This window comes from Schistocerca americana, chromosome 10 (genome assembly GCF_021461395.2).
Source record: "Schistocerca americana isolate TAMUIC-IGC-003095 chromosome 10, iqSchAmer2.1, whole genome shotgun sequence".
Taxonomy (NCBI): Eukaryota; Metazoa; Arthropoda; class Insecta; order Orthoptera; family Acrididae; genus Schistocerca; species Schistocerca americana.
Genome location: NC_060128.1, coordinates 182,298,484 through 182,309,403, shown reverse-complemented (window position 1 = coordinate 182,309,403; position 10,920 = coordinate 182,298,484). Strand labels below are relative to the sequence as shown.

The window sequence follows — 10,920 nt, the reverse complement described above, 5'->3', positions numbered from 1 at the left end:
CTATTGCCGCATAGTACCGGTAGCGGCAACTGTTCCGTGTGAGCGACTACCTGTTCCGTTCGGTCGGCGACTGTGCGGAACTTCCGCGTTCTGGCCGCGAGCTGCGGTAGATAACTCAGACAGGAGGATGGGCTGTGTGGGCACAAACGTTTTTATCTGCGGTATCCGCACAGCGCGAGGAAGCGGTGTTAGTCAACGCTTTCGCACCGTATAAAAGAAGCCTAATGTTGTACTCTCGTTTCATAGATTCGACATTGGTCGGCTGAGCACAACTGGAACTTGCCGTCATGTCGTCGCTGGTAGTCTACGTCGTCGTCTTCATAGCTGCCTGCGCCGCGGCTCAAAGCGCGAGCAAGATTGTACCAGGACCTGCAGTCAGCGGTACGGTCGACTGCTACGACGAAAACGGGTATGTCACGACGGTGGTAGGGCTCTGTTTCAGGTTTTCTCTTTAACTCATTCCTTATTCATTTCAGCCTCAGGCCTCACAGATTTCTGTTTTCTGATTGAATTCCACAGCTTTTATGAACTGTAAGAAAATGAAACAGCTACAGCCGTTCGTTCTTACGACGCCATTGATTGTGTGGCTACCGGTTTCGGCTCTTCAGTTGACAAGCTTGTAATGCAGCGAGTTTGTTGAAGTGAGGCACGCGGCCGTCTTGTGCGGTGGCTGCAGGAGATATATACAGGGTGGTCCATTGATCGTGACCGGGCCAAATATCTCACGAGATAAGCGTCAAAAGAAAAAACTAAAGAACGAAACTTGTCTAGTTTGAAAGGGGAAACCAGATGGCGCTATGGTTGGCCAGCTAGATGGCGCTGCCATAGGTCAAACGAATATCAACTGCGTTTTTTTTTTAAATACGAACACTCATTTTTTATTACATATTCGTGTAGTACGTAAATAAATATGAATGTTTTAGTTGGACCACTTTTTTTGCTTTGCAATAGATGGCGCTGTATTACTCACAAACATATGGCTCACAATTTTAGACGAACAGTTGGTAACAGGCAGGTGTTTTTTTTTTTAAATTAAAATACAGAACGTAGGTACGTTTGAACATTTTATTTCCGTTTTTCCAATGTGATACGTGTACCTTTGTGAACTTATCATTTCTGAGAACGCATGCTGTTACAGCGTGATTACCTGTAAATACCACATTAATGCAATAAATGCTCAAAATGATGTCCGTCAACCTCAATGCATTTGGCAATACGTGTAACGACATTCCTCTCAACACTAACTTTTTTGAGATTCCCGATTCTCGCGCAATTTGTCTGCTACTGATGTGCGGATTAGCCGCGACAGCTGCTAGAACACCTACTTGGGCACCATTATTTGTTGCAGGTCGTGGTTGACGTTTCAAACGTGGCTGAACACTTCCCGTTTCTTTAAATAACGTAATTATCAGCCGAACGGTCCGGGCACTTGGATGATGTCGTACAGGATACCGAGCAGCATACATAGCACACGCCCGTTGGGCATTTTGATCACAATAGCCATACACCAACACGATATCGATCTTTTCTGCAATTGGTAAACGGTCCATTTTAACACGGGTAATATATCAAGAAGCAAATACCGTCCGCACTGGCGGAATGTTACGTGATACCAAGTACTTATAAGTTTGTGACTATTACAGCCCCATCTATCACAAAGCGAAAAATGTAGTCCATTAAACATTCATATTTCTTTAAGTACTACACGAATATGTAATACAAAATGGGGGTTCCTATTTTAAAAAAAAAACGCAGTTGATATCCGTTTGACCTACGGCAGCGCCATCAAGCAGGCCAACCATAGCGCCATCTGGTTTCCCCCTTCAAGCTAGACAAGTTCTTTGTAGTTTTTTTCCTTTCATGCTTATTACTTCGTGCCATATTTGGCCCGGTCACTATCAATGGACCATCACACACACACACACACACACACACACACATATATATATATGCTTTGCTCACAGCACAGCTGACGCTGCCTGCCGCGAGACCTGCATAGCGTAACATTCAGTCGATACGAAGTTTCATACCCTCCACGAATCTAAATAATCCATATTAGTTATTATCCGATTTTCTTACAATTTGGTACACAGCCTTCTGCTATTAATGGAATGATGCTGTCCAAATTGCAGATTTTTATTTATTATAGTTCTGGAACTAAAGAGAATTACCTAAAACTCCTAAAACCTACGCTTATTTTTTAAAACCAAGTTATTAACAATAATAGATTGACTTTCATTATCATTTGAAGCCATTCCAGAGTCATCAGTGCATAAAAATCAATTAATTAGAAAATTAGTTTTTTAAACAACAGTCACTGTGCAAGACGTAATACAAAAATCGGTCAAAATTATTTTATTATATTTTGCCATGTGAGTGCGTGAGAATGATTGAGAGAATGTACTCGTCCACTACTGGCCATTAAGATTGCTACACCAAGAAGAAATGCAGGTGATAAACGGGTATTCATTGGACAAATACATTATACTAGAATTGACATGTCGTTACATTTTCACGCAATTTGGGTGCATAGATCCTGAGAAATCAGTACCCCGAACAACCCCCTCTGCCCGTAATAACGGCCTTGATACGCATGGGCATTAAGTGAAACAGAGCTTGGATGGCGTGTACAGGTACAGCTGCCCTGCAGCTTCAACCGATACCACAGTTCATCAAGAGTAGTGACTGGCGTATTGTGACGAGCCAGTTGCTCGGCCACCATTGACCAGACGTTTTCAATTGGTGAGAGATCTGGAGAATGTGCTGGCCGGGGCAGCAGTCGAACATTTTGTGTATGCAGAACGGCCCGTACAGGACCTGCAACATGCGGTCGCGCATTATCCTATGTAGGGTTTCGCAGGGATCGAATGAAGGGTAGAGCTACGGGTCGTAACACATCTGAAATGTAACGTCCACTGTTCAAAGTGCCGTCAATGCGAACAAGAGGTGACCGAGACGTGTAACCAATAGCACCCCATACCATCACGCCGGGTGACACGCCAGTATGGTGATGACGAATACACGCTTCCAATGAGCGTTCACTGCGATGTCGCCAAACACGGATGTGACCATCGTGATGCTGTAAACAGAATCTGGATTCATCTGAAAAAATAACGTTTTGTCATTCGTGCACCCAGGTTCGTCGTTGAGTACACCATCGCAGGCACTCCAGTCTGTGATGCAGTGTCAAGGGTAACCGCAGCCGTGGTCTCCGAGCTGATAGTCCGTGCTGCTGCAAACGACGTCGAATTATTCGTGCAGATGGTTGTTGTCTTGCAAACGTCCCCATCTGTTGACTCAGGGATCGAGACGTGGTTGCACGATCCGTGCGGGTAAGATGCTTGTCATCTCGACTGCTAGCGATACGAGGCCGTTGGAATTCAGCACGGCGTTCCGTATTACCCTCCCGAACCCACCGATTCCATATTCTGCGAACAGTCATTGGATCTCGACCAACGCGAGCAGCAATATCGCGATACGATAAACCACAATCCAGATTGCCTACAATCCGACCTTTATCAAAGTCGGAAACGAGATGGTACGCATTTCCCCTCTTTACACAAGTCATCACAACAACGTTTCACCAGGCAACGATGGTCAACTGCTGTTTGTGTATGAGAAATCTGTGGAAACTTTCCTCGTGTCAGCACGTTGTAGGTGTCGCCACCGGCGCCAACCTTGTGTGAATGCTCTGAAAAGCTAATCGTTTGCATATCACAGCATCTTCTTCCTTTCGGTTAAATTTCACGTCTGTAGCACGTCAGCTTCGTGGTGTAGCAATTTGAATGGCCAGTACTTTAAAAACGTAGGTTTGGTTTCCTTAAATTATGTTCTAAAATAAGTGTCGGAGGCTCAGTCTTGCCTCGCATGTGCCCATATTTCTCCGGAATCCGAACTGATCTTCCCTGAGGTCGGTCTCTACCAGTTTTTCCATTCTTCTCTAAGGAATTCGTGTTAGTATTTCTTAAGTGACTTATTAAGGGGACGTTTACTTTCTTTGGCCCGAAAAAAGCATGTTCTTTGAGAATTTTTTTCTCGGCATGTGTTATAGATATCAACGTAAAATTTGGCCAAAATGTTTATTGATATTTCTTCTAGAAACTGGAATTTTTTCGACCGTAAATGTCGAAGAGCAAAGGCGCAAGTGCCGTCCAAACGAAACAAAATTTCGATGTAGACCTCCACGCGCCGTACGTCATAGGTCAGCCGGCTCGTTTGAAATCAAAATTGAGTTGACGTTAGCGAAGCATATAACATTCTTTAGGAGTTGTACCTCGCTTAAGTTATTTGGACCATAGGAAACAAAATGGCGTCCATTTGAAAAAAAATGTTTTTTCATCGATTTTTCGACTTCGTCGACCGAGTGAAAATATTTATAGTTGATGGATCGGAATAAAAGTGGTTCAACTCCTAGACAATTTAGTTAGCTTCGTCGGAAACAAAGCATCATGCCAATCGGTTCAGTAGATTTGAAGTATCATACCGCGCGATAAATAAAGTTATTTCGAGAAAAACGCGACTGAAGTTTTGACTACATATAAATGCAATATTATGGAACTTACGTTCAATCTACTATTCCGTGTTCTGCTCGATCTAGGCCATCCTCCGCTGCTCCAGAGCCGCTCGTACAGCCGGTGACAAGCGGTTTTCGGCCGCTCGAATCCGGTGGTCGTCCGAATGCTTGGCGAACTGCGTCGAATAGAGTCCCAGGGCGACGTCCATAGTTGTCATGGTCTTCACAATTGCTTAATACCCTTCGTTGAAGCTGCTCACTGCCAGGAAAGTCGCAATCTCCACAGTCTTCGCACCAGAATGCTAATGCTTGGGGGCTAACTTCCACACGCGTTCAAACCTTCATTTGAACTTTGTGTGTTTCTTCCCAAACACCGGTAAAATAACTCGTCCTCCGAAAGGGCCTCGTAGATCGGATGAATCACGCTTCGAACTTCTCTGGAGAGCGGCTGGTCGTGTTGATATTCGTCCAGATATCGGGTAGCCTCTGCAATGCGCCACTTGCATCTACTAGTTTCCCCAGCCGTCGGTGTTGTGGGTGGTCATCCGTCGAACACTTGTGGAAATACTTTGCCCAAATTGCCTTCTTCATCTGTTCCACCGAATTGGAATGCCGTCGGATTACCAAGCCGTAGCACGTCGTAAGCTCCTTGTTGACTTTATCAGTTTTAGTCATGTGCAAGCACATAGAATAATTTTTCGCAGCTACAAAGTCGAAATCCTCAAAAAAAAAAAAAAAAAAACTGTTGCGTGAAAAAGGTCGATATCAGGCAGGTGCATTTTTTTGTTTAACCGCGAATAACAAACATTTCCATTCCGTATTCGGAAAAACCGTTTCAGGGGTGGATTCTAAACACTTTTATGGACCCAAAAATGCAACTTTAAAAAAAATCGATTTGTTGAACCAAAAAATAGTAAACCTCCCCTTAAACTAATAGTTCGGTAATATTCACACCTGTCACTACCGGCTTTCCGTATATTCTATGAATTAATAAGCTGATATGAGATTTTCATTGTCCCCCTTTTAAATGGGATTGTGAGAGTTTACCTGACCCCCAACTGCCCCCCCCCCCCCCCCCCGCTCCACTTTGAGCTTTGAGTTCACATAATTAATGGACATCCCCCCATGCTCTTTGGAAATCTGACTCGATTTTGTAAACATTGCAATAACATCACAGAGTGTGAAGTTTCATGTTGTTTCTTTCTCCACACCTGGGTGCCTCACCTTTTCTTTGTCAGACAGTGTACTCTAAGAGCAGCAAATTGCAAACATGTCCTCAGACACAACATGTACCTCCATACTGCAGGAAGCTGCGGCATCCACGGCCGACGAGTAACCTGCTCGACTGCAAGCCATGGTGCCCTCCAGGCTGTCCAGAAGGGGGATGCTTTCGTCACAACAGGTGTAACTGCGGCACTGGTTACAAGTGAGTACAAACTGACCACTACCGTTGATAAGTCAGTGGTTGTCAAAATTATGAAGCTTCAGAGCTGTTCCATCATTTTTAAATCCTGTGATCCATCAAAAGATACTAGAAAAGAAATAAGAACTTTTTCAAGTATCTTACTTTTGTTTAGTGTCTATAAATTTGTACTACTAGTAGATGTTAGATATGTTTTAATTAAACTGTATACATGGTATCCCAGAAATGTTGCTGTGAACTTCGAGGGCTTGCAGAGGGTGTCTTACGGAACAAATCTAGGATAGGAACCTGCGTCTGGAAACGTCATCCTCTGCTGCTGCATAGCATCGAAGTTATAGGCGCTGGCGCCTACCGCTAGGCAACCCCTTCGACAGCAAATGTGTCTCCAGCCTGATGGACTATAGGCTGAACGTCTCGAAATGTTGTTCGTTATTCGGTGATAGTGATTGATTGCCATGATTTTCAATGGAGAAGATGGAGCTAGCTGCTGTGTAGAAAAGCTGTTTCTCCAAATATGTGCTGTTACCTTGGTGGACGACGTTTTCAGGCACAGATTTCCATCCACACTTTTTGTTGTCTTCTGGAGTCCGCTAAAGATTCCATGCTCTTCGGTATACTGTGGATGGAAGCCCTTGTCCGAAACTGTCATCCACCAAGGCACCATAGTATCACATTCATCGGAGACGAGGCATATCTATGCACCAGACAGCTCCATCTTCTCCACTGGCGATTGTAGCAGTCAGTCACGATCAGTTGATAGCAGCCAACATTGCGAGATGTTCCGCCTACGGTCCTTCAATGTAATAAGTCACATTGGCTGCTGAAGGGGTGGCAGTCGATCCTCTGTAGCATCAGTAGATGACGTCTCTGGACACTTTTCTTATCCTCAATTTGTTCCCCAAGACATGCTCTACACCCCTCTACGTTTGTTGCATCATTTCTGGGACATCCTGTATTGTTGTTGTTGTTGTTGTGGTCTTCAGTCCTGAGACTGGTTTGATGCAGCTCTCCATGCTACTCTATCCTGTGCAAGCTTTTTCATCTCCCAGTACCTACTGCAACCTACATCCTTCTGAATCTGCTTAGTGTATTCATCTCTTGGTCTCCCTCTACGATTTTTACCCTCCACGCTGCCCTCCAATACTAAATTGGTGATCCCTTGATGCCTCAGAACATGTCCTACCAACCGATCCCTTCTTCTGGTCAAGTTGTGCCACAAACTTCTCTTCTCCCCAATCCTATTCAATACTTCCTCATTAGTTATGAGATCTACCCATCTAATCTTCAGCATTCTTCTGTAGCACCACATTTCGAAAGCTTCTATTCTCTTCTTGTCCAAACTATTTATCGTCCATGTTTCACTTCCATACATGGCTACACTCCATACGAATACTTTCAGAAATGACTTCCTGACACTTAAATCAATACTCAATGTTAACAAATTTCTCTTCTTCAGAAACGCTTTCCTTGCCATTGCCAGCCTACACTTTATGTCCTCTCTACCTCGACCATCATCAGTTATTTTGCTCCCCAAATAGCAAAACTCCTTTACTACTTTAAGTGCCTCATTTCCTAATCTAATTCCCTCAGCATCACCCGACTTAATTAGACTACATTCCATTATCCTTGTTTTGCTTTTGTTGATGTTCATCTTATATCCTCCTTTCAAGACACTGTCCATTCCATTCAACTGCTCTTCCAAGTCCTTTGCTGTCTCTGACAGAATTACAATGTCATCGGCGAACCTCAAAGTTTTTATTTCTTCTCCATGAATTTTAATACCTACTCCGAATTTTTCTTTTGTTTCCTTTACTGCTTGCTCAATATACAGATTGAACAACATCGGGGAGAGGCTACAACCCTGTCTCACTCCCTTCTCAACCACTGCTTCCCTTTCATGTCCCTCGACTCTTATAACTGCCATCTGCTTTCTGTACAAATTGTAAATAGCCTTTCGCTCCCTGTATTTTACCCCTGCCACCTTTAGAATTTGAAAGAGAGTATTCCAGTCAACGTTGTCAAAAGCTTTCTCTAAGTCTACAAATGCTAGAAACGTAGGTTTGCCTTTCCTTAATCTTTCTTCTAAGATAAGTCGTAAGGTCAGTATTGCCTCACGTGTTCCAGTGTTTCTACGGAATCCAAACTGATCTTCCTCGAGGTTGGCTTCTACTAGTTTTTCCATTCGTCTGTAAAGAATTCGTGTTAGTATTTTGCAGCTGTGACTTATTAAGCTGATAGTTCGGTAATTTTCACATCTGTCAACACCTGCTTTCTTTGGGATTGGAATTATTATATTCTTCTTGAAGTCTGAGGGTATTTCGCCTGTTTCATACATCTTGCTCACTAGATGGTAGAGTTTTGTCAGGACTGGCTCTCCCACGGCCGTCAGTAGTTCCAATGGAATATCGTCTACTCCGGGGGCCTTGTTTCGACTCAGGTCTTTCAGTGCTCTATCAAACTCTTCACGCAGTATCATATCTCCCATTTCATCTTCATCTACATCCTCTTCCATTTCCATAATATTGTCCTCAAGTACATCGCCCTTGTATAGACCCTCTATATACTCCTTCCACCTTTCTGCTTTCCCTTCTTTGCTTAGAACTGGGTTTCCATCTGAGCTCTTGATATTCATACAAGTCGTTCTCTTATCTCCAAAAGTCTCTTTAATTTTCCTGTAGGCGGTATCTATCTTACCCCTAGTGAGATAGGCCTCTACATCCTTACATTTGTCCTCTAGCCATCCCTGCTTAGCCATTTTGCACTTCCTGTCGATCTCATTTTTGAGATCCTGTATAAGAAAAAGAAACTGAAATGCAATTGTACATAAGAGAGAAACTGAAGTTTATTTGGTAATAAGATACAAATGTAAGAATAGATTTTTATATCAGACATATTAACTTTAATGGGAAGAATGACACTATTTTTGTCATCAACAAGTTGGAAGAGCAGGTAATGGCTGCCATTCAAATGCAGTTGTTCATTTGTTGATCAATCTGTTTCTCTAGATGAAATTTGGATATTACAGGATACTGTTTACTTTTCTAGTTGTATCTCCAAATTCCACTCATTCTTAGCTCTCAAACACTCTTTACAATATACTTTAACTATTTGGCGATACGTTTTTGATTTTTTTTAATTTCTTTTAATAGACTTTAAATTTACCTACTACCAAAAAGTTGTTAAGAAAAGTTACACTTGTGGGTTAATATGGAGCAGTTGGGAAATATGGAATAGGGTTGTAAAAATGTGGAGAATCAAGTAAAATTGTGAATAAACAAATTTTATGTACATAAAATATATTAAGTCTCAAAAGAATTACTTCTCCATACAAGAAAGAAACAATTTTTTTCGAAAACGAATATGGTAATGTTATTAACCTTAAAATAAAGTTTTGAAAAGTTGTTTGTTTATGTAGAACAGGTGATTCATTTTGCATCATCCGTCTGAATAAGCCGAGAATCTAATCTTTGTTCTCAGCACTTGCACAGTCAAAGCGACTTTTACGAAATATCACATGTTCCATATAGCCGACATGCCATCTTTGAATTCACAATATAACGACAGAATCGACTGTAGTCATAGGCAAACACCAAGCAATACACAAAGATCTACGTTTCTTTTATTTAATAAATTACTTAGTGTCAATAATTATTGCACATTTTTGAAAACTTACCTCCAAAAATTTTATAAAACTACCAAACCAGTTTTTCTGTGCAGTAACTCACACGATGTCTGGAGACGATCTGGATTCGTTACAGCCCATCACCAAAACATTCAATCAAATTCAATCAAAACATAAAACCAATCCAAATGAGCTGATTGTTTTCCACCATCTGACAGAATCGACTGTTATCATTTGGTTGTTTCCATAGACTGACTTCACACAAAGGAATAAATGAATGCATAATTTAACTGTTACATGAAACTACACTCAACCTTTTGTTTTCATTCTGTTGTTGCCATTGGCTGGTATCATTCAAAAGACTAAATGGATAATTCAACTGATCCATTAAACTACAACAGAATGAATCGATGATTTTCCAGTAACCAAGTGAACCGATTGTTTTCATTTGATCATTCCTGTCACTAGTACAAGGCTATACTTCAATCAAACAGTTTCAGGAAAGGATCTTGCAACCTTTAAATTTATATTTGACGTTCACAACTTTCTCTATACCAGGAACTCCTCTGCGCATTTTATGTCCTTCCTGCTCTGGCCACTGTCAGTTATTTGGTTACCCAGATGAACAAAACTCGTCTGCTACTTTTAGTGCTTGATGTGTACCCATCTTTTAGTCTCATTCCTTTCTCTGCAGGGACGCGAGAACGCGAGATGAGATGAAGGCAAAGGCTCCCGTCAGATGTGAGCCCGTATGCAGATATGGGTGTGTCAACGGGGACTGCGTGGCCCCAGAGACATGCGAGTGCTGGGAGGGCTATATGAAGGACCCTCTCCGTATCAACACCTGCGTGTGGGGTGACTAACTGCATACACAGCTGGCTTCCTACTTCACAGCACCAGATTCCGGAAGCAGCGATTATCTCTTATCACTACAAGTGTCAAGCATCAGGATACGAGTGTCATTTCACAGATAGTACAAACCTTCTTTTCGCAAGGTAAACATCAAATGTATCACTTTTTGGTGGAGCAAAGCCTCTGAAGCTCACTGTATTTGGATAATTAAAGTTAAATAACTGTATGTATTCCTTCAAAATAAATAAATGACACTAATTATTAAAGTATTTGTCTTTCTATTTGCTTATTTCTTTCATCTTTTTATGCTCGATTTGGTTCCATATGACGATATCTAATCATGTACCGCGCAGTCTGCTCTTTGGGGCTGGGAACAATGTAGATTCAGTATCAATGCATTGGTACTGTGTGGGTGGACTTTGGGGTACATAGAAAATCTTTCTGCACTAATAAGGTGCAGAAGGTACAAAACTGATTTTTAAGTTGCCTTTTGGCTTGTTACCATCCATG

General features: G+C 42.1%; 1 protein-coding gene across 1 annotated transcript; it reads left to right on the top strand.

Moving 5' to 3' along the window:
* Positions 1-235: 235 nt before the first annotated feature.
* LOC124552587 lies at positions 236-10,679 on the top strand. The gene is made up of 3 exons (XM_047126912.1): positions 236-409; positions 5,820-5,939; positions 10,253-10,679. Exons 1-3 carry the CDS (start codon positions 288-290, stop codon positions 10,419-10,421), a joined length of 411 nt encoding a protein of 136 aa, XP_046982868.1. The 5' UTR covers positions 236-287; the 3' UTR covers positions 10,422-10,679.
* Positions 10,680-10,920: the final 241 nt, after the last annotated feature.

Coding starts and splice junctions, on each gene's coding strand:
- LOC124552587 (XM_047126912.1), top strand. CDS start 288: ATGTCGTCGCTGGTAGTCTACGTCGTCGTCTTCATAGCTGCCTGCGCC. Junction 410..5,819: donor GACTGCTACGACGAAAACGG/GTATGTCACGAC, acceptor TCCATACTGCAG/GAAGCTGCGGCATCCACGGC. Junction 5,940..10,252: donor AACTGCGGCACTGGTTACAA/GTGAGTACAAAC, acceptor CTTTCTCTGCAG/GGACGCGAGAACGCGAGATG.